This window comes from Canis lupus, chromosome 9 (assembly GCF_011100685.1).
Source record: "Canis lupus familiaris isolate Mischka breed German Shepherd chromosome 9, alternate assembly UU_Cfam_GSD_1.0, whole genome shotgun sequence".
In the NCBI taxonomy this organism is placed as follows: domain Eukaryota; kingdom Metazoa; phylum Chordata; class Mammalia; order Carnivora; family Canidae; genus Canis; species Canis lupus.
In genome coordinates this window covers 4951483-4978711 of record NC_049230.1, presented here as the reverse complement: position 1 = coordinate 4978711, position 27229 = coordinate 4951483, and the positions used below count along the sequence as shown (strand labels likewise).

The following is a 27229-nucleotide window of genomic DNA, read 5'->3' as shown; positions in this document are numbered from 1 at the left end:
GGGGTGACAAAGGGAGCAAAGAACTCCAAAATCATAATTTAAGAAAAAAAAAAAAAGCAGTGACAGTTAATTTTTAAAAAAGAAAGAACCACCGACACTTGGACAGAACAGAGAGCAGACCCTCCTCCTGTGGGGACTGTGGACAAGGAAGCAAAAAGGAATTATAGCAACAGACGGGAGGTCCCCGAGGAGAATTCTAGTAGCGAGCGGGAGGATGGAGGGAGAGTAACTCAGCCCCCGCCATCACTAATGTGAGGTGCGCAAAACGCCACGGCTTCTTTGAGTTCATTGTGTTGACTTAGCTTTATTTCAGCAAATACAAAATATTGGTAAGAACTTCATAGGTCCTCTCTTTAGCAGATGCCCCCACCCCCACCCCCAACTCCACGTGCTCTGAGTTTTCCTGCTAATGGGGTGAACAGAAACCAGGGCCCGTGCAGCCCAGGGAGCTGCTGCATTTGCATCCTCCCATGCTGGCTGACCCCTGGGAGGGGACTGACCCCTTAAGGCCTCCCAGACACTGTCTCTTCAGGTCACCTTGGGGTGACAGCACTGCATGCTGTCTGGGGAGATGCTCCCTCCGCGCGCATATGCGTGTCTTCTCTGGGTGACCGTAGTCCCCCTAAGGGTGGGCACCGTGTCGCAGCCTTGACTGCTCTATCTAGCAGCGAGCATCGTTCTGGGTACACAATAACTCAAATGAGCCTGCCTTCCTCATGGGTGAAGGAAGGCTCACGCTTAAATGGGAGAAGCTCTCGGGGGGTCTCAACTCTGAGAGCACTGATCTGTTCCAGCATGGAAGGGGGGTGTTGAGTTAGAGTTTTTGCTAAAAGGACGCTCAGAGCCGGTGCGGGCAGCAGCTGGGCGCCACTGGCACGGTCCCCACCCCCACCCCCACTGGGCACTTGGTGTGGAAAGGATTCAGGGGTGCTATGGGGGAGATGGGCAATGGGTCCTGCCGCGCCCTCAATCTGCTTCAGAAGGCTTTCTGGAAGCTTCCGTAACTGCATGGGTGCGAGCAGCAGGGGAGCATTCTCTTAGCAAACAAGTCGAACTCTGAGGACAACGATCCCGATTCCTGTAAAATGAGGCCTAAATTGTGGGAACCGCGCAATCCATGTGTGATACGCCTCTACGGCTACGTAGGCGGAGGGACGGTCTACTGAAGGCGGAGGGACGGCCTACTGAAGGCGGGCCAGCAAGGGACAGGGCCTCGCGGGCCAGGCGGCCTACATGTCGTACAGGCGGAGCTGCTCCTGCACGTCGCCGTCGGACATCTCCCCAAACGTCTCCTTGTTCTCCTTCATGAGCTTGAAGATAGCCGCCAGCTGCTCCTTCTGCACTCTGTGGGGAAGAGAGGAGAGAGGAAGAAGGTGCTCCAGCGCAGGGTGCGGGACGCCGAGTGCGCCGGGGCTGGGACCCTGCTCTCGGCCGCTGCTGTGCCTGCCTTCCAGGAAGGAGAAAGTCAAACAGAAGCAAAACCCACTCAAAACCCACGAGCTGGCTTGGCCGAACCACCTCCGCTGGAAGGTCCTAAAGCAGGCTCTAAGTCTTGGTTCTGCCCCACGGGTCTGGGGACCCAAGTGAACGTGTGGGATCCTGTGCCTCTGTTTCCCCCAGGGGGCCCTCTTTCTTGTTTCTTTTCCTTTCTTTTTTCTTTTTCTTTCTTTCTTTTTCTCTCTTTCAAAAGATTTTATTTATTCATGAGAGACACAGAGAGAGGCAGAGACACAGGCAGAGGGAGAAGCTCCCTGCAGGGAGCCCGATGTGGGACTCGATCCCAGGACCCCGGGGTCACAACCTGAGCCAAAGGCAGATGCTTAACTGCTGAGCCACCCAGGTTTCCCTGAGGCCCCCTTTCAAGCGTTGACCTGGCACGTCCTGGGGGAGGGGGGTCGATGGGGGGAGGCCCCTTCTGTTAAGTGGCCCGAGAGCGAGCCCATGAAGGAACGTGTTAGCAGCAGCCTCAGTTGTGAGGGGTGAGGGCAGAAAGCATTAGCAGCTGAGAAGCAGGGGTGTGGGCGGAGGTGCCCACGGGGTCTCCTTGCTCGGAGGAAGGGGCGCCTGCTCCTGCTCTGCCCACATACCTTATGGCCAGCGGGGGGACCGTCCCTCCCACCACAGAGCTGGCCCACGCTGGATGGGCAGCTGGGACCCAAGTATTTATCTTTATGAGGCTCGGCCACACCATCTGACCCGCACGGGACAACTCCCAGGAGCGCAAACATTTTGCAAGGGTGGGGCACCGGGTGCAAGGGTGGGGCACGGGGCACAAGCGCAGAGGGCAGCTGCGACCTGGGGCTCGCCCGTTCCGCTCCATGTGCGGTGCCGTCAGCACAGCTGGCCTCTGGTTTCTGTGGTTTGTGTGGACAGCTGCACCCTGCACCCGGCCCTCTAGGCCCCTCCCTGCATACACACACCGCGTGTCCCCCGTGGCAGGGCTTTGGAACGACCGCCAGGCTACCCAGCACCCATAATGCTGCCTGGGGTGGCGTGGAGTCCCAGTGTCTGGTCTTATATGTGTCCCAATGGATTCCTTCTGCGGTGACCCCGTATTTCTCGACCAGAATTTGGCTTTCTAGCTAGAGCTGCATCTAGAAACTCAAATATTGAAGTCCCAAATCCCAGCCTCTCTCGGTCACCCTGGGAATGCGATCTCTAGTCTGTTTTCCCGTGTGGAGGAGAAGGAGCCTGCCGTAGGTGTTCTGTACCCTACAGTCCGAAGAAAGCACTGTGAATTGAAAGGCTGTGTGTGCTGAGCAACTTGGATGGAATCACAACCCCCCACCCCCCACCTTGCATGCACACAGATTCTCAGGTATTTTTGATGGCTGTGGCGCTTGGGCATTGGGGTAGACCTAGGACTCCTCCTCTGCTAGAGAGTAACAGGCATCAAAATGAGAGCGAGCTCATGTTTTAATGGGTTCAGAGGAGACTGTTTCTTAAAAACACAGCAAAACTGAAAAAACACACAGTAACCGAGGTCATCTACTCAAAGTTTATTGGGCTGAACAAAGGCTGAACACACAGATCCAAGCCATCGGGAGTACATGATGAGGCTTGGTGCCTACAAGCCACGTTCAGGATTCCAGACAACTAACTAGTTAGGGAACTACCCTGGAGGGAGTCACCTACTTACTGTATCAGTAAGATCCCAGCCTGGATGAGGCTGCTGTTATTGCTGCGTGGGGACACGTGTGCTAACCAGGGTAGATCTACTCGTCCCGTGGCTCGATGAGGCTTGCACACGGTGCCCTTTCTGCACTACACCTCTGAACCTGATTTTAGGACCAGAGAAGGTGGCTGGGAATGTAACATGGCCCAGGGGGTGGCATCCCGGCCTTCCATTAAATGGAACAAATTTTTCTATAAACTTACTGCTTTAAAAAAAATCTGTTTTAACCAACGCATCTAAAAACTGCAGATTAGGCTGGTATAGTATAAATATTGTCCGATATAAAATTCCAAGAAACGGGTCTGGGGCTGACCTCGTTTATCTGGTGAAATTCTAACTTACCTACGAAACCTTCTAGGAAAAGGCATAATCGTCAAGAAACCTATTTCAAGCAAACTAGTCTTATTGCTTCTGCCAAAGCGGAGGTGGAGGTTCGGCTGCGCTGGGAAGAGCCGTCAGTGAAAAGGCCTCTCAAGCCACAAGAGGGGCGGATTCAAGCCTCCTCTAAATGAAGTCTAAGGGCCACACAAATCGATAGCTGGCGCTGGTTCCCCGCTGTGGGGCCAGTAATAGGACTGCTGCCGCTGCGACTCTCCTCTCTCACCCCCAACACCCGAGCCCCCCAGATGGAAAGAGGGAAGTGGGCCCCCAGGGAAAGGAGGACGTCCACCATCCCTGAGCCAGGTAGCCAGCACAGGAGCTTTGCCTCGTTGGTCTGGCAGGCCTCAGAGTCTTTCACAATTTGGCTCCAGTGAAGGAAAAGGCGGGGCGGGGATGAAGCTCTGCTGGTTTTAAAATGACAAGGTGGCTGCCATTGGTGATAGCACAGGTGTGAAGGGCGAGGGGAAAGCAGGGTACGGTGATAAGACAAATCCAAGTCTACGAAACCCTTGCTTAACCAAGCAATGCACACCAACAGGGGGGAGCATCTCTACCCCGGGGGGCCAAGGCGCTCCCAGCACCTTCCCCGCTGAGGGACAGGTCCTGATGGAGGGGCTGGGTCCCAGCACATTTGTGCAGGCCAGAGGCACCCGGGAGCCTGCATGGCTCCGCTCTGGGGATTTCCATTTTATCTCTCAAGCTTTTTAGATGCCAAAAGGAAAAGCCTTTAGCAGGAGGCTAATGATAACTTCATTATTCTTCGGTTCTGTAAAGAGAAATAGGGAGAAAAGATCATTTATTTTACTTCTTCCATCTTACACGGATGGTGGGGGAGGAAGGGGGAATGGGGATGAGGAGGAGGATGTTTGGGATTGCAGAAGCCAGGCTACAGCAGGACACTGTTCCCCAGAGCCCGCCTGACCCGGCACTGGCCCTCAGCAGCCTGCCAAACCCCATTCTGAGTCCTGAGTCCGGGAGGCATTTAGTTAAGGGGGGCAGACCTGGACCCTGGGCGGGGAGGCGGGGCCGACTCTAGGTCACATACTGGGTGCTTCTGACCTTTGCCCCCCCCCACTGAGATTGTCCTGTCACACTCAACTATTTCCTGTTCCCGCTGGTGGGGTTTTGTTCCCTCTGGGGACACTAGCACCCTAGGATGCACACACACCTTTTCTAAATGACACCCAGAAGCTCGCAGTCTCTTCCAGGGAACGCAGGCCCTCAATTTTGTCCCTCCAGCGCCCTCTTCTGGAGGTCAGAGTCACGCGTGTTTCTAGACATTCATACTGGCAAATGCTCCATGGACTCACCAGGTTGTGGATGCCAGAATGTCCCACAGCCTGGGCTCCCGGGCCGCCTCCCACCCTTGCCTGCTCTGCTGCACCAGGCACCTTCCACCAGAGTCGTGTCCTTTTCCAGAAAGGTCAGGACGTTCTGTGGACCTTCAGAATGGAGCGGGGGCGCTGGGAACCCAGGTTCCCATCTATCAGAGCCAGCCTGGTCTACACTGTCCTCTGGACCAGGAGGTGGGAAGAACAGACGGCACACAGGAGAGGAGGGGACAGGGGTGCTTTTTCTTTTTCCTGACAAGCTCCCCAGCTTCACTAGCTCTGGGAGCTGGAGGCTCTATCAGCAGCCTGCAAAGCCCATTGTCCCAGCCACACACTGAGGCTGGACATGGCACCTCCCAGAGAAGCTGCGGTGGGAAGGCACCCTCCACCAGCCAGGCAGGCGTGGCAACGCCAGGGACGCCTGTGAGAGCCCTGGGCCCCAGGAGAAGGCCTGGCGGAGGGGGCAGGCAGTGACCGAGCAGTCTTCCTTAGGCAGCCACCAGCTCTGGATTTGCAACCCTGACCATTTATCTGCCTCTTGTGCCCAGGGAACCTGAATCTGTGAGCAATTCCAAGGGTGGGACTGTCCACTGAAACACGCAGAGGAATGATCTGGGGTCTTGATTTTAGTCCTGCTTCCTAAGTGCTAGGCCCTGAAAATTATTTGTAAAGCGAGGCTTTAGGGGATGCTGGACCATGTGACCGCTAAGGATTTGGGCTCTGGATACCACTGCTCTGGTAGCTGAGTTAATTTAAAGTCAGGGATTTGCAGCATTTTTTGGTGAACTAGCTTGCAATTCAACTGGGACTCAGAGTGCCAGGAAAGGGATTAGAAACAGGCAGAGTTCGGTCGGAAAGAATTTGACAGGCAAAGAAGAGAGCATACTTGGCTCCTGTGGCTTTAGTGATTTGACGATAATATACGTGTTCTTTTTCATACTAGAATTCCAGGGCAGTTTCCTAGACCGAGCTGGGACGAGCTGGGACCAGAACGAGCTTGCACCCGCCGGCTCTCCCGGGGCCACACGGGAACTACCCAGCTGTAGATGGAGAGACAGAGCCAAACTCGCCAGCCTCTGCAACCCCAAGCATCACCACGAGAGGGACAGAAGCAGCTGCAAGAGGTGTGCGAGTCACGGGGCCCCATGCAGTGCCACGTGAGCTGGCTGGGGCGCATGCAGGGGCAGGAGGCAGCAGGCAGATGCGTGCAGCAGCCGTGGGGAGCATGCTGGGGAAGGACAGGAATGAAAATGAACGTGAACTCCAGCTCCACTCTGCGGGGACCGTGTGTTTAAGGGCCATGAAGTCCACTAGCCCCTTCATCTCAAGTTGGGGCACAGCCTCCTTCACCCTGGGGCTGCCCTGGGGCACAGTCTCCACCCCACGGAGTAGCCAAGTGTGACTCGGTGCCCCAGAGGTCCCCCAAGACCCTGGCAGGAAAGACCTTCCTGGGCGATGCAGGGTCTGCTGTCTGAACATAACAGAGAAGGGACTTCCCCTTCCCCTCCCTCTTTCTGGGGTGCCTGCTCTGAGCCCCGTAACCCTGGAGACCTGACACCCCCTACCCCCGCCTGAGGCCTGGCATCTGTCCCTAACCGGTCCTTCCGGTTTCACTGACTCCTCACATCCACAGGCACCTGCCCGAGCACCTGGCTCCGTCCATGGGGACCTTCGCGGGATCGCAGGTGCACCCAGCGCTCCCCATCCTTAATCCAGGGCCTGCAAACGTTTCCTGTAGAGGGCCCGATACTGACTCTGTTGGGCCCTCTGCGCCATGTGGTCTCCATTGCAACAGGAAAACTAAAGAGTGGCTGTGTTCCGGTCAGTCTGAGCTTACTGAACAGCACTGCCTGTGCCACCCCTTCCTCTGACCAGAACAACCTGCCTGTCCCACAGCTTGGGATGAAGTGGCAGGGGGACACCCAGCAATTCCCCTGGGGGACGACAGTTCTGCCCCAGCCTCACAAGGGGGCGCTAGCTCCCCACCAGCCGGTCCACGAGGCCCACCAGGGACTTGTGTCCTCTGGGCTCCCAGAACCCTGCAGCCCAGACAGAGGGACCCGGTCACACTGCGACCCCCGTGCTGGCGGAGAGCGAGACCGCACCGTGCACACAATGTATCAACTGATGATGGAGGCGGCGGAGCGGGGAGGTTTAGACCGCGCCAGTCGTGTTGGGGACACGTTAACAGACAGGAGGAGGGAAGCACCACTGGTCTGAGAAGTCAATCTCCTTACCAAAAGGATTTGCAAGAATATGTGTGGCTCAGGACCTAAGGAACTTGCTACAGGGAAGTGAGGTCAGAGGTCAGCTCAATCCTGAAATATAAAGGCAGCAAACTGGGTCACACCCAGAGGCAGTGTCACCAGCACCAAGTGGGGGGCCAGGGGCTCCCCTGGAGGCCACCTTCCCCTGCTCAGGATCTTCCTCAGGCTGGGCCCAGGCTGCCACCCCTCCGCCCCAGGGGAAGAGCCTTCCAGGCCAGGTTTGGAAGAGCTGGTGACAGCTGCAGGAGGGGAAATGGGGGTCTGGGCAGAGCGGCTTCTGACTTTCGAGGGACCCTGAGTGGCTTGACCAGCGGCACCAAAAGGGTGGCTGAGTTGTGCATTCGAATAACCTCCTGTCGTCTGTGACCCTAGGACCCCAGCCTGTGCTAAGGAGCAGGTGGGGGTCACCACAAGCATACAAGCCTGGGCTCCCGTTGAGACTCCAGTTTGAACCGGGGGGTCGTGGGGGGACCGCTGGAGTCCGACCACCGTTCTCTCCCGTGGCCTGACACAGCTGTCCTGCTGCCTCCAGGGCGTTCCTCAGCACCCCAGCGGGCTGGAGTGGAGAGGACTCGGGGACGGAGGCCCGCGGTGTGCAGTGGGTGCCCAGCAGGGTGTGGGGGGTGCCCAGTCCTACAGCTGAGAAGCTAGGCGTGCAGTTGTGTGGGAGCTCCGTGGAGCAGAACAAACGCCGACGCCGGGCGATGGGGGCAGGGGAGCTGCCGAGCGGATGAGCAGGAAGAATCGCACCCTGTCCCCAAGTGATGGATCGGTTTTGTCATGAACTGTACGTGTGAGGGAATAGCCGGCTCTGCTCCAGGCTCCTCCCGGGTGGCTCGTGGGGCGAGGTGGGCAGGGGAGGGGCTCAGCCGCCCTGCCCTCTTCCCGGGCTCCCCAAGGGGCCCGTCTCTGGGGAAACTGAGGCTGGTTGAGCAGGACAGAACCCCAAAAACCAAAATAAAGGAGTAGCGGGGGTGGGGCAGGAGGCTGGCCAGAGGCGGGCCTCCTCTCCTGCTCAGCAGGGCAGGGGCAGGACAGCATGTGGGGGGGGGGGGGGGGCTCCCGCGGGGAAGGTGTGCGGCCTACCTCTGCTCCTCCTCCAGCTCCTCTTTGGTCATCATCTTCCTGTACTGGTTCCCCCGCAGCTTCCCCGGGCTGTATTTAAAGGAGAAGACCTCTCCCCCTGCAGAGAGGAGACGGGTCAGAGCCGGCGCAGGCCTTGAGTGCAGGGGGGCCTCCCACAGGCTTGGGGTCCTCATTCCCTTTTGCTGGCTCCAAGGGCTGGCTGCCTGGCCCCATCCTCTCCTGCATCCACCCCATGCCATCCGGGCTGCCAGGCCTCAGGAGCTTGCGACTTTTTGTCTCCACCCGGCAGGGCTTCCTCCCACACTCTGTGAAATCCCACGGCAGCTTAGGAGCTCTTTGGAACTTGAAATGGGGATACAGGGACAAAGATGAAGCAGCTGGAGAGAAATCAGTCCCCCTCCTCACACGGTGCCTGCAGCTCTACCCAGCCAGTGATGGGCCCCCCCCAAGACCCGGCTGAGCTGCCCGCAGAGCTGCCCGGCTGCCCCTCTCCGGCAAAGGCTCCCGCTGAGTTGCTGTCTGGGGGATGCTTTACCCTCGTCTCTGAAGCCCCCCATCACTACTATGTGATGGCCACGTCCCCTGCATCTCCTTGGGTCCCAGGCCCCCGGGAGGCACAGGGACTCCTGAGCGTTCTGCTGAGATCCTCCGGGTTCTGGGGCTTGGGGTGCCTGCCGGTTATTAGAAATCTGAAACAATGCATCCAGCCTACAGTAGGACATGGGAGGGATGTAGTGTTTTTCACACAGTTTTGAATTTGGGCATCAAAGTCGGTACATGTTACTGAATAGGGACCTGCCAGTCCCAGAGAACGGACTCCTAGCTGCCTGAGAACACACAAACCATCTCGAGGCCTTAGGCGGGCACCTCAGAGGTCTGGGCAGAGAAGCGGAGTGACAGGGAGCGAGGGCAGGTGCTGGGCACACAGGCACAGGCTGCAGGGCGGAGGAGAAAAGCACTGCAGGGCATAGCCCTGGGCTGAGCATCCGGGAGGAGAGAGTCCCCTTGGGAAGCTATGCCCTTAAGTGGTCTTTCAGCCCAGCAGGTGGAGGGCAGGCAACCCCTGGCCGTCCCCAGGACAGGGACTGAATGGCTGGTTTTGTCTAGTTTCCACTAAGGCGTACAGAATTGAGTGAGGGAAATGCGAAGGCCAGCAAATCACCCTCCCACACATGGAGTCCTTTTCAGTCCTGTTCTAGAGAGTGTACCTCTCTGCCACTCCAATGTCAGGAATCTCGAACACCTCTGCATCCTGCCCCAGGCCACCCTGACCTCCAGCTGGCACCTGTCCTGCTTGATTAGACAAGCTGATGTGGGTCCAGGGTGGAGGCCGTAGCCCTTTGGATTCAGGTTCTCTCTGGGCCGAAGGAAGAAGGTTCTGGATGCAGACTCAGAACCCAAATGTCATGTGAGGAGGGCCCTGTTCTCTCCAAAGCCTCGCCCAGGAGGAGAATGCTGGCCGGCTCCCAGGGCACAGTCCGCTTGTGGCTCCCTCACCCCGGCTAACTGCTCAGGGGCTGAAGCTTTGCCTTAGGAAGAAGTTACTACATCTGTACAAGAGTTCATTTGCTCTTCATTCTTTCTGCAAATATTTAGTGAGCACTGTGTGAGGTGCTGGGGACTTAGCAGTGAATAAAACATATAGTAAGCAAAGATAAGTAAAATACAGTTAGAAGTTGGTCACGAGTGCTCTGCAGAAAGGACAGGGGAGTGGGGCAGTGAGGGGGCTGCTTGGAAGTTTCCCTGGGGGTAGGCTGGGAGTGGCATCAGGAGGGGATTTACAGGTGGTAGTTGAGAGGGAGCAAGCCCTGTGGTGTCTGGGGAGACCGACCCAGCAAAGTAAGGAGGCCAGTGGCACTGGGTGGTGGAGAAAGGGGCCGGATCATCCTGAGGGGCCTTCATTCTTCTTCCGGGTGAGATGAGGCTTGGTGCAGAGACCCGGGAATCCATTCCCACCCCCTCTCACCAGAGACCGCGGCCCCCACGGGCCAGCTCTTCCTCCAGGCTGAGCTCTGCTCAGGTTGACCAGCAAAGGGCTGGAAAGTACCATTTCCTGCAGGCCCGCAGAACCAGGAGCTTCCAACAGCACCAGGTATGGACTGCCTGCATCTGGGGATCTGGGCACTTTGCTGAGTAATTCAGAGCTGCTGTCGGAGGGGCTTGGGTCCCTGGTTATCCGGAAAGCTCTGAAAAGCCTGCCAGAGGGGCGGGAAAAAAAAAGCCTGACACAGAGCTGCGGTCTCAGATGAGCTCACAGCCAACACACCAACACTCGATTCTGGACCTCGAGAAGAGGCAACGGACAAAGAAAACCAATTAACCTCAACATCAAGGTCACTGTGTTGCTATGTTTTAGAAAAATAAAACAAAAAATTCTGCCAGCTGGGCACTACTCAAGGTTTCAATTTAGGGGGCAGGCCTGATTAGTTTTATGTTTTCCGGGCCAGGCAGAAAAGCCTTTCACTTAATCACATCACATGTGGTGTACCAAGTGATCCACAGTCGCATCCAATTTTGCTAGACCAGGAGGTTTCAATGTGAGAGCCTCCCGGGAGCAGGACTTCCTCTTGTAGCCTTCTGTGAATTGCCAAGTCGCTTAGGGAGGGCATCTTGGCGACACTAATCAATTAGCCCGAGAGCTGAGCTGCTCACTGCAGAGGGGCTGGGGGCCCACGCCTCTTTTCCTCTGACAGCTGGGGCCCTAAACCTCCCCTCCCTCGCCTTGTCAGAGCTCACAGGAAGCGGCTGGGGGATGGGGGGTGTCCGGGGGCAGCAGTCAGATAAGGACAGAGGGCCCATGACAAGGCCCATGGCTGGGTGGGAGGCTGGTGATCCTCCTCTTGTCCTGGCCAGGGCCTCTAGCTGCCACGGCAGGGCCTCTAGCAGCCACAGCTCCTGGGTCCCCGAGTCACTAACAGGATCCTGACTTCTGGCATCCCTGCAGCTGCCTGGGGGGGGGGAAGGAGGGCCACGAGGCAGGGACAGACCCCAGGCACAGGTGCCATGCATCTCTAAACCTGCAGATGATTGGGGAGAACCAGCCCCCGAGCCTCTGCAGCTGCCTGCCCTTCCCTGTTCTTTTGAGGCAGCACTGACAGGAGCCTGGACCTGCGGGACCTCATGGGGAGCTGTGGGCCCCCCAGTGCAGCCGGCCGCCCGCCCACACACCCACACCAGCGGAGGTCATTGCATTCCTGCAACCCACTCTTTCCACTGCCCCTGCCAGCAGTCGGCTGAAAGTCACGGCAACAGTCTCGCTTTTTTAAAAATTATGAAGTATTTCAAACACACACAAGAGTACAAGTATTAAGTCCTCCACGTCCTTTGCATATAGATTTAACAAATGTTGACATGCTGCTTTCTTGTTGCTTGTTTTAAAGCAATAAAACACGACAGGACCCAGCAGAAACCCACACCGCGTTTGGCTCTCTGTCTGTTCAGGGCACTGGCCCCCGTGGGTGCCCAGGGCAACCCCACTGCCTTCCACCTGCTCAGGTTCTAACTGGCCAGTTTCCTTCATGCTCAGGGTCACTCCTGCCCCCTACCCCTGGCCAGCCAGGTTCTGAGGGCAGGGAGGGCTGGCCAGGTACTTGAGCTGCTTGGAAATCAGGCGTCTCCTCCCGTGGGGCCTTCGCCGTGCAGAACACCTGGGTAACGGCCTGTGAGTGGCTTTTGTCTCCATAAGGGAGAGGTTCAGTGAGAAACTGAAATGCACAGTGTTGGGAGCAGAGCTAGGAGGTGCGGCAGGAAGTGGAAGGTCAGGGTGCTTGGTTTTCTGGCATGATGGGTCCTCCGTATTGGAAGACAACTCACAGTTTAGAGGCAGGAAAGAGGGGACAGAAAGAGCCAAGGTGACAGGGCGGGGGGTTGCACCTGGAGGCCGGGTCCCACTCACCGTCCTCTTCCTCAGGCCCTGCTTGGGCTGGTCCCTCCGGGCCATCCTGCTCCGGCTCTGGCTGCGGCTCCGGCTGCGGCTCCGGCTGTGGCTCCGGCTCCAGCTCTGGCTCCTCTTCCTGCAAGACAAGGAGAGACTCAGCACCTGGGGCCCAGAGCTCGGGGTGGTTCACTCTGATAGGGTCATCCAGGTGCCTGACCCCTCGGTGAAAGCGACCTGACCCTGGCCCACTGGCAGGAGGGATGTGCCGCAGCAGTGGTGGACCAGAAACCAGGGCCCGCCTCCGGGAGATGGGGCAGCGGTGGGCGGAACGTCAGGAGAGGAAGGAGCCGCTGAGGGCCAGCATGACCATACAGCACAGGTGCCTGTTCTTTGGGTGAGGCCAGGAGGACCCCCGTGGGGGCCACCATCAACCAGCGGTGGAATCCACATAATCTCCATGAAAACGCTGTGTGGCCAAGACGACAAGGGGGAGTCTGTCCGCTGGGGAGCTGTGTTTTTGACCTTAAACCTCAGTCCTTTCACCCCTTCCAGGTGGGTGTTTGTCAAAGCCTTTGTTTGTTTTTTTTTTTTAAAGATTTTATGTATTTATTCATGAGAGACACAGAGAGAGAGAGAGAGGCAGAGACACAGGCAGAGGGAGAAGCAGGCTCTATGCAGGGAGCCCGACGTGGGACTCGATCCCAGGACTCCAGGATCATGCCCTGGGCTGAAGGTGGTGCTAAACCGCTGAGCCACCCGGGCTGCCCTTGTCAAAGCCTTTGGATGCCATTTTGGTAAGGGGACTGGGGACCCCCACCCGCCACTCTAGCTGATAGGACCAGGGAGGGGCACCCGGGGAAGGCTAGCACCTGGGGCCCACCTTGGCGGGGCCGTCACAGAGAAGCTGTGCTGGTGAGTGCAGACTCCACCTCTGCTTCCTGGTACCTCATTTCTTTTTTTCTTTTTCTTTTTTTTTTTGAGAAAAGTATATTTTTTAAGATTTTTATTTATTTGAGAGAGAGCATGAGCAGGGGGCAGAGGCAGAGGGAGAAGCAGACTCCTCACTGAGCTGGGAGCCCAACGTAGGGCTCGATCCCAGGATCCTGAGATCATGAACTGAGCCGAAGACAGAAGCTTAACCAACTAAGCCACCCTGATGCCCCTGGCACTGCGTTTCTACCCCTAACAGTTTCAGCATCTATCTTCCCCAAACTGGAGCTCCACCTCCTTCAGGCCCAGCGCTCTCCCTCAAATGGACTCAATAAACGGATGGCTGGAAGGAGTGTCCCAAGATGGCCTTCTTGGAAGGAAGGAGTGACTTCAACCTGCAGGAATCCCGGGGGGTACCGGGATGTGCGGATCCTCCAGCCACAGGGACTGAGGGCGTGGTGGGGACAAGGGACCCGGGGAACTGTGACGGGAAGCCAATATGCACAAACCCGCAGGTTGATGAGAGGGAAGCACACACAGGAGTGAGCCGCCTGCGTTGAGAGGGTGGCACGCTCAGGCCTTTGGGACTCAGTTCCCAGAGGTGCAGCCTCCGCAGGAGCTCGGAGGGGCTGGCAGCAGGCTCCCTCATAGAACAGAGCGAGCGAAGCTGGCCTGCAAGTTTGCACAAGCCCAACAGCAGGTCATGAGTGGCAAACCCTGAGAGGCCTTGAGTTGCCTGTCATTTTCTTGCTCTCTGGATCACACAAAGTGCAGCCAGGAGGAGCTGGGTGGGAGGCAGGAGCAGGACTTCTCCTCTTAGCAGCGTCCATCAAGCTCTGCACCATCGAGATGTGAGCCACGCTGCCCTGAGCGCCGCCGGTCAGTACGTGGGGCTTGTCCAGATGCCCCCTGGATTTTGCACAGCAAAGCGTCTGTGGGGAGGGGGGCAGGCCTCTTCAGGGGAGGCAGGAAAAGGAGACACCCCTTTGACCCAGCAAACCCACTTCTAGGGATCTGCTCTGGACTAGAAAACCATCTGTTCAGGTTTTTATACAAGGACTCTGATTATGTGCAGCAGAAAAGAAGCCAAACTGGAAACGATGACATGTTCGTGACTTTGAGTTAAATATATTAGAGTTAGATATATTTGGCTAATGTGTGCAGCACAATGTTAACAGGTTAAATATATCACAATGTGGATACGCCATGCAACAAAGTGCTTTTATTTATTTTAAAGATTTTATTTATTTTTTTCATGAGAGACACAGAGAGAGGCAGACACAGGCAGAGGGAGAAGCAGGCTCCCTGAGGGGACCTCGATGCAGGACTCCATCCCAGGACCCCGGGATCACGACCTGAGCCCAAGGCAGACGCTCAACCGCTGAGCCAGCTGGCGTCCCCAATACAGTGCTTTAAAAAGCAGGCAACTGTACAGACTGATGTGAGAAATGCATCAGGATAAGTTACCAAGAGGAAGCAGCAAGAAGCAGCACAGTGTGAGAGGGGCAACCTTCTTGGTATAAATATAAGAATGGAGATGCACATAAACGCTCCAAACGCTGAGGAAATGTTTTCTGGAAGGACACGCAAGGCACTGTTAGCAGTGGCTACCTTTGGGGGGAAGGGCTACCTCGGGGGGAAGGGCAGCACTTCTCTGTTCATTTGATTCATTTCAGTATATTTGGATTTTCTAATAATATGCATGAATTACTCGACATATTTTAAAAATGCTACACAGGGGTATCTGAACTGTGAAGTCAGTGAGGTTTTGTGTGCGTGTGTGCGTGTGTGTGTGTGTGTGTGTGTGTGTGTTTTAAGGAAGAGGAGAAAACAGAGAGACAACTGCCCTTAACCTGTTCAGGGCTGGACCCCAGAAATAAGCCCAATATTGAGACTAGAGAGGTGGCCGATTCTCCCATTACGTGTGACGGACACAAAGATAAAAGAGATACGAGCACAATCTTTTCCTCAAGGAGCTCATGATCCAGTTGGAAAGACATCTGCACAAATAATGGCCGTGCACGGTGAGAAAATCAAGAGCTGAGGCACACCCCACTGTCCCCAAGGGACACCCAGCAAAGGCTGACCTGCCAACACCCTCCCGGGGAGAGGCTGCTCTAACTTTGAATCTTGCACTTGACTTTTGAAGTGTGCTGCTTATTTATTTATTTATTTATTTATTTATTTATTTATTTATTTATTTATTTTTATGTGCTGCTTCTTATTTTATTTTTTTATTTTTTGCTTCTTAAGCTGTAGCTGTGACCCCGTTGGCGGGTTATGAAAGCAATTGAGAGGTTGCTACCGGTATTTTAAAAAAATGTGCGACCCAGGTCTTAGTGTCATTTTCAGCTTTAATAATTTCAGAAGCATGAATGCTACAAACATAGCAAGAAAACGACCCTGGAGAGGCTATTTACATGTTAAATAAATTGACGTTTCTCATTCAAATTCATGTAATTACCACAGTCTGGTGCTAGATATGGCTGTAGTTGATTTTTGGACTTTGAAAACAATACTCATGGCCTGAGCTTCAGTAACTGAGGGATCGCATTTGTGATTCCAGCCTTTCGATCTTGCGAGGATTTGATGCACACCTGACAGCTTGGACATCATGTTAACGGAGGTTGGCCAGCTCACCAAGGTGCCCGGGGGAGAGGACTCGTCCCCCTGCCCACCCATCCAGACTCTGGCACACACAAGGAATTAAAATGGAAAACTTGGCATTCAAATGTCAGGTAGCTAAGCATAAGAAGAATTTAAATAAGTAAATATTCAACGGACGTGTGCTGTAGCTTTGTAGCATTTACACTTCTCAAGTTATTAAAACCTAAAACTACACCAAGACTTTGGGGATACCCCTGCATCCCAGAATTAAATGGAAGATAAATAGTGTTACATGTCTGGTAGAGAGAGATACCGATTTATAAAATTTCTGGTGTGCTTCTGTGACTTTATATACGGGGATGCAATTTAAAAGAGTTTTTGTTTTTGTTTTTGTTTTGTTTTGTTTTAGATTTTGTGAAGTTTGGAAAACAGTGCTGAATTGGCCACTCATTTTTTTCTGTCTGTACAGAAACCCCCTTCCTTTGGAGGATACCCCTGGAAGCCTGTGGGCCCAGGGGTGGGGTGTGGGGTGTGAGGTGGAAGTGGGGGGTGGGGGATGGGGCACTGCCTCAGGACAGACCCCCTCCTGCAACGGACCAGCATGCAGATGTGACCCATGGCCCGACTCTGTTTGGGGAGAAGGGAGCTCTGGTCCCAGGGTTCGGAGAAGACCCTGGCTGTGGTTGTTCCAAGGCCACTCCACCCCGGCCTCCCCATCTCTGAGAGGACAAGGTGACAATGGGCTCCCAGCATCTTTTAAATGGGGAGAAAGAGGAAGAGGCTGGCATTTTTGGAGCAGGAAGTGGAATGGGGTAACGAGGGCAAGATCAGAGGCAGGAGAAACTCCAAGAAGCGTTTTCAAAGTGCAGGGGAGAGGGGATTCCCGGGTGGCTCAGCAGTTTAGCACCTGCCTTCGGCCCGGGGCGTGATCCTGGAGTCCTGGAATCGAGTCCCACGTCGGGCTCCCTGCGTGGAGCCTGCTTCTCCCTCTGCCTCTCTCTCTGTATCTCTCATGAATAAATAAATAAAATTAAAAAAAAAAAGTGCAGGTGAGAGATGTCAGGCCTGACTTGGGAGGTTAAGGAACTCTGGCCATCGGCTCTGTGTTTGTTGAATGAATCTGCGAAGGGCTGGCTGCCCCTGGCCACAGGCAATCCCCTGGGGGTCTTGAGGTCTGGAGTTCCACCCTTGGGCTTGCTTTCCCACGGAGCTGGGCTGCAGCACAACCACACAGCTGCTCAGAGCGCTGATCGCAAGCCAGCCAGATGTCACCACTGGTCCCCTTGGTCCTGAGAGAGCTGCACGGTCCTTGTGTGTTGTGGGCTGGACTGTGTCTTTCCCAAAATCACAAGCTGAGGTCCAAACTGCTGGTACTTCAGATTGTGACTACATTTGGAGAGAAGGCCTTTGAAGAAGGAATTAAGTTAAAGTGAGGCCAGTGAGGCCTTGTCCCAACCCAATCTGAGCGGTGTCCTTCAAAGAGGAGATGTGTAAGAAGGGGACACATGCAAGAGACACCAGGGGTGTCATGAGGACGCGGCGAGAAGGCGGCACCGGCAGGCCAGGGTCAGAGAGGTCCCAGGAGAGACCGGCCCTGCCCGCGCCTGGACCTCACAGTTCTGGAAAAAATGAACGTTGGTGTTCTAAGCCGCCCCGTCTGCAGAACGTTGTTATGGCAGCCCTAGCAAACCAACACACCGTGCTCTAAGGAAAGGAAATCAGGTTCGTGAAGCTGTGAATGGGTGACGCCCTCTGAGACAGCTACCGTCATCCTGGCTGGTCCCCAGAGCGGTCTCGGGCCGGGACCCGAGCCCATCACCTCACTGACCAGAGTCCCGGCATTCCACTACTGGACAGGGCCCAAGTTCTCACTTCCCGGGTCCCGACACACTTCTCCAAATCCGCCTTTTCCTCCAGTGGAGGGACGGCTCGGGGGAGGCAGAGCACAGGGGCCAGGGGCTCCCAGAGGCCAAGGAGGGAGGCTTCTCGGAGCCAGTGCGAGCCTGCGGGCAGCACATTGCCATTTATGGCCGCCCTGGCCCATCCAGGCCTGATGCAGGCGCTGAAGCAGAGGAGGGAGGGAGGGAGGGAGGGAGAGGGTGAGGGGGGCAGACACAGACAGAGAAGCAGATATCTTTCCCTCTCTCTGAGGAGATGGCTCGGCCCCGGGTCCTGCACACAGGACCTGCTTGGCCCCTGTGAGCAGCACCATGGCTGAGCCCGGCTGTGCCACAACAGGCCCCCTGGATAACCCAGGGTGATTTTAGAGGCCCACGGGTCCACCTCCACGGGGACGTCTGTCCCTCCCTCCCCTGCAGCAGCCAACAGGGAGAGCAGGGAGCTCTCAAGGGGCCTGCACGATCCCCCACGGCTTCTCCGCGGCCTGGGCCAGGCCCCATCCACCTGCACACCACGTCTGCAGCAGGTTTCTGGGGTGGGCACCCAGAACGGGCAGGGTGCAGGGGCTGCTGCCCGGCTCCCACCGCAGGCAGAGAGGCTCTGACAGGGCTCTTCCCCCCCAACCCCCATTCCAGAAAGATTCCATTAGGCAATCAGGCTGTTCATCTTTTGCATTCGGAGGGGAGCAGCTGCGGGCGAGCAGAGGGCGCAGAGCTGGCGCCAGCTCCCGGGGCGCCTGTGCAGGCTGGTGGGGGGGAGGGCAGGCTGGCAGAGGTCACGGCGGCTCCCTCCACCCGCGTGTCTAACAGCTCAGCCACCGCACGCCTAAGTGACAGCTCCAGGCAGAGGACGCTCCGGCCAACCCTCTAAATCCATATTTGCAGCGGGATAAGGTGCATCCCCCGAGACAACGGACTGACGTCTTCTTATCCTAAACTGGCCCCTCTCAACTCGCCAGTTTTTCTCTGCGGTCACAGCATCCTGGACACTTCGTCACGGCCTGGGAATGGGGATCCACGCCTGCTGCTTCCTCTCCGCTTTGACTTCTCTACCGCCACCACCCGCCTGGAAAAGTCCGGACTCACCCTCATTCTCCACGCTCCTGCCAATCACTCGGTGCCCAATACGGCACCATGTCCTTGACCTTACTTAATCTCCTGCAACTCATTTGCTCTGAGAACATCTTAAAATGCTAGCCTTACGATGGCTTTTTCCCACGAAAACTCTAAAATGACAGCTGCCGTGTTGAATTCAAATAATCCCTGGCCTTTGAGGTTCTTGGGCTTCTGGAGTCCGTGAGGTCAGGGTCTCTAATGCCTCCAGTCCGTGAGGTCAGGGTCTCTAATGGAGAGGTGCTTTCCTCTCCAGCCCATGGGGGGGCGGGTGCCATGGGCAGGCGGGCTGGAACTTGGGGTCACCCTTGGGAACAAGGCCTTGGGCACATGGTCTGCCCTTCCCCGTTCACCTCTGGGTCCCCCTCCCTCCTCTGTCTGGGTGGGGTCCTCTGGGGTTCACAGGACCCGGCAAGGATGGTTTTGAGCTTCGTTTTTATCCTGGAGCTCTGTGGGGGCGACCGAACGGATTGCTGTAAGAAGGGGGGAGTGGGAATATAGGGCCCAAGATCCGCTCCCCACCCCACCCCACCCCAAGGAAGTTCTGCTTTTGCTTTATGCACTGGACTTCCATCTAGGCTTAAAGAAGAACAAAACAGATCTAGCACTTTTAAAAAAATGTAAGAAAACCACTGATCTGATGTCCTTTGCCCCAAGACATAATTCTAGCTGATAAAACCTTTGATGAATTGCCAGTTTGTATCCTCAAAGGTGCTCGGGGACACAGACACTTGAAAGGTGAAGAGGAGCCATTGTGTGAGAGTCTAGGCCAGGAAGGGTCTGCTCGGCAGGGCCCAGAGCCTGTCCCAAGGCTCCAGAGGAGGCGCAGGCCCGGTGCGTCTGAGCACTGGGAAGGCCACTGTGGCTGTGCTGGAGGGGGCGAGGGGACAGCTGGGACAGGAGGCAGAGCCGGCCACTGGGGCCGTGGTAAGAGTTCGGAATTTATTCAGTATGTGACGGAGGCCACCACACGGCTTGGAGCAGGAGAATGTGGCTGTGGCTTCCATGTTATAAACATGGGGCTGGTCTCTGGAGGGAACCTGTCCAGAACAGTCTTAACAGACAGGGTGGCCTCACGGTGGTCTCAGGGGCTCACTGGACCACCCCGGGCAGGTGTCGAGGAGGCAGCCGGCCACATGAGGTGGGGCTCAGGGAGCGGCTGGGCACCATCAGCTATGGATCAGGGGAAGGGCAGAGGCCAGCGTGTTCTGGAAGACAGGTCTAGAAGTGAGTCCTCCACTTGATAGGAGCATGAGTGTTTCCAGCACGGACAAAGAACAAAGCAAGAGTCCTGGGTAAGACGCGGACTCCTGAGTTGGGGTTGGGGGAGAGGGGCGGAGAGATTGAGACCTGGTGTTCCCTGTGCCAGCACACAGCGCCCCAGGGCAAGGAGGAGCCAGGCTGGGGGCCAAGTTCAGCCGTCCAGACGAAAAGGGCCATCCTGGACTCCAACCTCATATCCCAGTTGAGGGCACATTCATAAGCCCTAGGCACACTCTCTTGCTCCGATGGCCAAGCATGCCAGATCCAATCCTATCAGATTAACGGTTTTTGGCATTGTTCCTACAAAGAGGATTTGGAGGGCATCAAATGCTTCGTAAAAAACCACCCCGGGGCAGCGATGTGCATTCTCCCCTTATCAGCAAGGATTAGGTGGAATTTTAGTGTCTACATTTTGGGGCGGGAGGTGGTGATAAATGGAGACGCTTGAGCATAGGGCGGAGAGCTTGCGGACTGCTGTGACCAGAACGATGGGGGCGGGGGACATGAGACCACCGTGTTCGGGGCCAACCAGGCTGAAGAAGAACTCTGACCATGACCAACTTTAAGGACAACAACAGAAGACAGGTGACTAGTGTTGAAAGTCTCTAAGGAGGAGATCCCTGGTGGCTCAGCGGTTTAGCACCGCCTTCGGCCCTGGGTGTGATCCTGGAGTCCCACGTCGGGCTCCCTGCATGGAGCCTGCTTCTCCTTCTCCCTCTGCCTGTGTCTCTGCCTCTCTCTCTCTCTCTCTCTGTATCTCACAAATAAATAAATAAAATCTTAAAAAAAAAAAAAAGTCTCTAAGGAGCCCTCAACCATGGCCACAGAAACTGGCAAGACTTTAGGAAGAATAAAGATAAGAATGGCTTGACCCCCAGAGTAGGGTTTACTGATCTTCACAGGACACCACTGCGCTGGAGGTATTTGCTTGTCTTGGGATTGATCTCAGATACTGAGTCCTCGGCACAGAAGCATCTGGCCGGGAGAAACACTCTTAATACCAAGGTCCCAGAATGAGGTTCTGGCTGAGAACGTGCCCAGGGTTGTCTCAACCAGAGGTCAGGTTGGCCGAAGCGTTAATAATGATGCAAGGAGTTCTTACTTGCAAATACTAGATGCGGGCACACACATGCACACACCCACCCCTGGACGCACAGGCCTTGAAACAGAAGTTGGTAACTGGAAAGCAGATAAGCATGGATTGCAGAGAGCTCTAGGAGAGGTCAGAGCTCGTTTTAGTTCAATCCTTTCAGTTTGGGGAAACTGAGGTTATATGGCTTCCCCCAAGTCCTATGACTATTCAGAATAGTCACAATTTTTTTTTAAAGATTTTATTTATTTATTTGACAGAGAAAGAGAGAGAGCACAAGCAGGGGGAATGGCAAAAAAGAGAAGGTGAAGTGGGCTCCCCGCTGAGCAGGGAACTGGATGTGGGGCTCAATCCCAGGACCCTGGGATCAGACCTGAGCCAAAGATGGGCACTTAACTGATGGGGCAGGTGCCCCTGGAGGAAAAATATTAGGTAAATAGGTACCATGAATTCTCATACTGGGTTTCCTTTGGACCAGTTAATCTCATTTGCTCTTTCACCCACTATGGCCAGGAGAACCTGACCGATCCTTCTTCCCTGCCAGGTAGGAGGGCAGGAGCACCCTGGTGCAGCATCCCAGACCTCTTTCTCGGCTCTGACCAAGCAGCCAGGACTAGCAATCCCAGCAAGCTGCTCAGTCCATACAGAGCACCCCTTTTAGGAGATTTCTGAACCCCATCAAAGTCCTGGTTCAGGGGCACCTGAGTGGCTCCGTGGTTGAGCATCTGCTTTTGGCTCAGGTCATGATCCCGGGGTCCTGGGATTGAGCCCCACATCAGGGTCCTTGCAGGGAGCCTGCTTCTCCCTCTGCCTATGTCTCTGCTTCTCTCTGTGTCTCTCATGAATAAATAAATAAAATCTTAAAAAAAAATACCCCAAAACAAAGTCCTGGTTCATTCATCTGTCCCTAACGGTGGCAAACCAAGCGTGGCTGGACTCAAGCTGCTCCCAAAATGCCTCAGCCACTGGGAACTGGGCGTTTCTCGGGAGGCACATCCACCCACGGTCTAGGGCCGACTCAGCCCTCCCACACTCTGGCTTAGGCCGACGGTCCGGGAAAGAACAGAGCAACAAACAGGGTCTGTGTAAAAGGGCGCATGCTCCGCGTCTTCTTTCTAACCCTGCAAAGCTAGGCAGCTTTTTCCTTAAGGTATGTTCTTTAAAAATTTATTACTTCCCACAGAGTAGAAAATTCTAACCGACAGCTAAATTTTCTGGGTGCCAACAAGACTACTTCGGGAAGAAAGAACAAAGTTTAGCCATGAGGAAAGTCCCTGGACTTCTTTCTCACGTGGGAAAAAATAAATTATGAGCTGAAACGACTTCGCATAAAATACTCTCTTGCACTGCTGAACACTGAACTCTTGTTTGCAGCTCTGTGCATCGTCCCCTCTTTGGTGATGTTCATCACTGTAATTACCGTGAACACACTGTTTTGTGTTCTGAGCTTTTCCTTACATATTTCTACCAACTTGCTAATTAATCCAATGTCCTAATTAATGGATGTGTGGGCTATTTCCAGTGTCCTTTGCAGTAAATCACTAGACCTATTACAGACTGAATGTTTGTATCCTCCCCAAATTTGTATGTCGAAGCCCGAGAAGCCCCAGTGTGATGGTTTTTGGAGGTGGGGCCTTTGGAGGTAAACTAGGGTTACATGAGGTCCTGAGAGTAGGGGCCCCCAGGATGGGATTATTGTCCTTATAAGAAGAGGAAGACACCAGGGAGCTCTCTGTCCACCACGTGAGGACACAGAAAACCAGGAAGCGGACTCTTCCTGGGAACCGAGTTAGCTGGCACCTTGATGTTAGACTTCCAACCTCCGGAGCTGGGAGAAGGACATGTCTACCGTTTAGGTCTCCGAGGCTCTGGTATTTTGTTATAGCAGCCCGAGCTGACGGAGACAGGATTCCAAACTGATATGAACAACTGCCAACTCTCTATTTGGCCCTTCACTCACTGGCTTCTGTGCTTTTTGTTAAGAGAACAGAAAGTGGGGACACGTTGGCATCACGAAGGTCAGGATGGACGGCGGGGGAGGGGAGTCACCTGCTCCTAAATCACTCTGTGGCCTCTGTAGGGGTCGGGGTGGGGAGACCTGTGGCGACAGGGATGGTGAGGGTAGGAGACACGCTGTAGACCTAACAGCAGGATAACTCCAGAAGGTGAACCAGGGCCCAGCTGCACAGTGAGGACACCCGGGTGAGGCTGCGCAGCCCAATCAGACTGACACAGCCAGAGTGTCTGAGAAACCAAGCCCTTTCCTGAGAAATTCCCCACTGGGTTTCTTTTTCCCAACACTGTATTTTTTTTTTCCATGTATAATGAATATATAGTGGTATAAAAGCTTCAGGCAAACAATATAATGTTTCAACAATTTTATACATTTCTCGGCGCTCATCACCGTAAGTGTACTCTCCAGCCCTGTACTTTGGGAAATTCCAAACCTACAGGAAAATCGGAAGAATAAAACAATGAACACTTGTACGTCCTTCACCTAGATTCACCAGTTGTTAACATTTTGCCATTTTTCCATTCTCTTGTGTGGGCGTGTACGTGTAACTATTAGAATCATGACGGGTCCTCCCTGAACGTTTGGGCACACAGCAATCTCCCCAAGGACAAGGCCACGGGTCTACAGAAGCACAACGCCAGCATCACATGCAAGAAATTGAGCATCGAGACAACAAAATGATCTGATAACCGGTTCATTTGAAACATATCCCAGTTATCTGCAAGATGTTCTGTACAGATCTGCAAGTTACCTGCAGGATGCTCCGCACCCCCGCCCCAATCCAGAACCCATTCAAGGATCATGCATCATGTTTGTCCGTCTTGTCTCTTTAGTTTTCAGCTGAGACAGGTCTCCCTGCCTCTTCTGTGTTTGGTGATACTGTGTCTAGTCGGTTGCTGACCAGAGAGGGAGGACCCGAATGCCAAGAAGTCTGGGTTATGGCACCGACTTAACTCTAGTACTATTCGGGGGACCCTTGACCTTCACCTTGACCACGGTTTGGGAATCCTATGACATAGCCTGGCTGGAATCCACACCTCCATTAGATAAGAAGCGTGGTGATCCGAAAATCACAACCTACACATCACCAAAAAGCACTGTTTCCTGGCCTTAAAAGGGACCAGCTCTTATTTTTGTGACATTATTGGCCATGAATCTTTGTTGGGGGGGGGCATGCCTGTCATGCTTCCTCAGACTGCCCACCCCCACACGCACCCCTAGGAGATATGACAAGAAAGAGGTTCTACTAATAGAGCTCTGCCCTCTGCTTAGCCTCCCCGACCTGGCCGGCTGATCACCCCCCATTTCCCCGTTTCTTCAGTGGCTGCCCAGTGTCTCAGCTCACTATGCTACTTTGTCCCGCAGCACCATGGGGACCCTTCCCAGTGACCCGCAGCCGCAGTGGAAGGCTGCTTCCCTGGGCTGGGATCCTTCTCAATAATCAGCTTTGTGAATCAGAGGCAGCAGCTGCCCTGGGCCTCCCAGGCCTGGCAGGGCAGAAAGATGATTGGATCAGAAGAAGCACCACTAGTCAGGCAAGGTGGCTGCCCACCCCCCCGCCCCCACCCCTCAGCCTCATTTCCCCAGGGTCCTTCTACCCAATATGATAATCAGAAAAAAGCAGTGAGACCTGCTCTAGAAAATGCCCCTGTGCATTTTCAGATAATTTCTTAGCAGCTTCTTTCAGGGATAATCTCTCCACTGGGAAGGCAGAGTAGTAGGGGACAGGGGTATGTGTCCCCCACCCCCCGCACGTGACCCTAGGGCCTGAGGCCCAGCCATGATTTAGCGTTTGTCAGCTGGAGTTGAGGGGGGAGCTCAGCAACTCAGCAAGGATTGGGGATCCGAACCCACAAGGGAAGGGCCAGAGTCCTGAGTGAGGATATGGACTTAAAAATAACCCTTACATTGGGATGGTCTTGGGACAGGATGTCGCATGGGGAGTAGGGACACAAGACTCTCAGAGTCATCTGGCAGCTGCCCTGCACGTGAACCCCTCTGACGTGCTTTGTCCTTCCAAGCACCCACGCACCCCCACAGGAAGAGCGTCTTCCTGACAGAGGCAGATTGTGCTGGGGCTGCTCGGGACCAACAACACTGACCCCATCCCACCAGATCTCGAACTGCTGAGGGCCCACAGGCCTCGTAGAAAGCCCTCTCAGGAGTGCTGTAACCCAGAGGATCAAGACCCTACTGAGCGCCACTAACAGGCATCGAAGACTTCAATCTAGAACTTGCTGCTGGGTGGGAAAGGGCACTGTGTAAACGGTAGGGCAGGGCTGGTTGAGAGCAAATGGCTCCTGAGAAAGGCCCATTCCTCTCTGCTCTCCCAGGAGGCTGTGAGTGCAGGCGGGATCCCAAACCTGGGAGCGAACCTAATATATCAGCACAGGCCCTAACCCTACCTGCGGTCACCATGGCCCAGGTGAGCAGGAGCAACTGGGCCTCCACTAGAGCAGTCTGTCCTCCCTGGGAGGAATACAACAGCCCTCCTCCGGCTGGTTAGAATCCGCTCTAATGACACAATTAGTCACCCAGTTGTCAAACAAAGCGCCTGCTCAGAGGGGTCCCACACACTTACTCAGCAAAGAGAAAAGCCTTGGCCCAGCCTCACTGCCTTCTCCCCTCAAGGGTTCTCTGCAGTGTCCAGCAAAATTCAGTAGGGTGCTGTGGACACACGGACAAGGCACCAGAGCAGCTTGCTCACGGCTTCAACTGCTCCAGGCCTCCTCCAGTGCAAGAAGAGGGGATTGGGAGTAAGAACAAGGCATTCTGATCCCACGGACTCAGGGCCCTGGGTGGTAGCCTGTAGGGGTCAAGGGTGCTCAAATCCTGGAAATGTGGGTCTCATGCCCGCAAGTAGGTTTCGAATGTGAAGAGAAGCCCTGGAAAAAGTGTATGAGGCCAGGGGGGATGAGTGCACATCTATCTGGATGTCCTGAAGCCAGGCAAGTGGTCAGAACGGAGCTGATGATGAACCATAGGGTGAGTGTGGGGCAGAAGCAGGAGGGGCGGTTTGGGGGTGCTCAGCCCCGCTGTAGGAGGGCTGTATCTTGCTCCTCTGCTCCATCCAGGCCAGGCTTATCTGCAACCCCAGGGGAAAAGTGCCAAAGCACGTGTGACAATAAAAATGACTGCATTTGTGCCAGGCCTCTTCCGGCCGCCCCGCCCTATGCGCTTCCCACCGGAGACTGGCTCTGGAGTCTGGATTTCACACTGGCTTCCCAAGAAAAGGCAGCTTTTTTTCTTTTCTTTCAAAGTATGACTGTTTTTTCGTTATCGAGACAACTCTCATTACTGCAGACCTTGAAACAAGCCGCATGCACGTGGATGCGGGCCGCCGTGGGCCGGAGGGGTGCAGGGCGAGGGGTGGGTGTGCCCCGAGTCGGGGAGCCTGGAGCGGGGAGCGGGGAGCGGGCATCGGAACCCCAGCAGGACGCAGCACACAACTCAAGCGGGCTCGGCGCTGCCGGCACTTCTGGGGGGAGGATGCTCCCGAGTTTGCTCGCGGGCTCCGCGCTCCCGGGGGCGGGGGCGGGGGCGGGGGCAGTGGGGCCCGGTCCCCGGCCCCGCCCGAGCCGGGGGGAGGGGGCGCGGGCCCCGGGGTGGGGAGGGGCGCCCGGGAGGGCCGGGTCGTACCTGCCTGGCCTCAGCGGCCTGCTCCTCCGCCTCCACCGGCGCCGCCGCCGCCGCCGCGAGCTCCCCCGGGCCCTCGGGCTCCCCCGGGCCCTCCGGCGCGGCCGCGGGCTCCGGGGCGCAGGGGCCGGGCGGTGCGGGGGTCCCGCGGGCCTCGGCCGGGGGCGCGGGCTCCGGGCTGGCGGCCCCCCCGCGCCGCACCAGCAGCCAGGCGAGCAGCAGCGCCAGCGCCGTGGCCAGCGCGGGCAGCGCGGCCAGCAGCTCGGCCGGCGCCTCCATCGCGCCGCGGCCGCCCGAGTGCCCGCCCGCGGGGACCCCGAGGGAGCCCGCCGCGCCCCGCCCGCGCCCCGCCCCGGGGCGGAGCCCCCGCCGCGCCCCGCCCCCCGCGCCCCCTGCGCCCCCGACCCCGGGGCGGCGCTCCCGAGGCCGGAGGAGGCCCGCGCCGCCCGCACCGGGCGGGCCTGGCGCTTTGCGCTCAGATTGGTTTTGGAAACCAGCTCGAAACGCTCTTTTCTCAGGCGCCCTTCGCTTCTGGTCACTTTCAGCATCATTTCCGCGCCT

General features: G+C 55.8%; 1 protein-coding gene and 1 long non-coding RNA gene across 2 annotated transcripts; both read right to left on the bottom strand.

Annotated features, from left to right (window-relative positions):
• Window positions 1-284: 284 nt before the first annotated feature.
• On the bottom strand, window positions 285-26947 carry MXRA7 (matrix remodeling associated 7). Its single transcript, XM_038549485.1, has 4 exons — window positions 26672-26947; window positions 12136-12253; window positions 8241-8337; window positions 285-1344 (listed from the first exon to the last, which is right to left on the bottom strand). The coding sequence occupies exons 1-4, from the start codon at window positions 26945-26947 to the stop codon at window positions 1230-1232; spliced, it is 606 nt and encodes a 201-aa protein (XP_038405413.1). The 3' UTR covers window positions 285-1229.
• LOC119873220 lies at window positions 2983-7118 on the bottom strand. Its single transcript, XR_005364179.1, has 3 exons — window positions 5774-7118; window positions 4725-4829; window positions 2983-4322 (listed from the first exon to the last, which is right to left on the bottom strand). It is a non-coding gene; the product is annotated as an uncharacterized LOC119873220 (long non-coding RNA).
• Window positions 26948-27229: the final 282 nt, after the last annotated feature.

Coding starts and splice junctions, on each gene's coding strand:
- MXRA7 (XM_038549485.1), bottom strand. CDS start 26,947: ATGGAGGCGCCGGCCGAGCTGCTGGCCGCGCTGCCCGCGCTGGCCACG. Junction 12,254..26,671: donor AGGCCGCTGAGGCCAGGCAG/GTACGACCCGGC, acceptor CTTGTCTTGCAG/GAAGAGGAGCCAGAGCTGGA. Junction 1,345..8,240: donor GAGCTGGAGGAGGAGCAGAG/GTAGGCCGCACA, acceptor TCTTCCCCACAG/AGTGCAGAAGGAGCAGCTGG.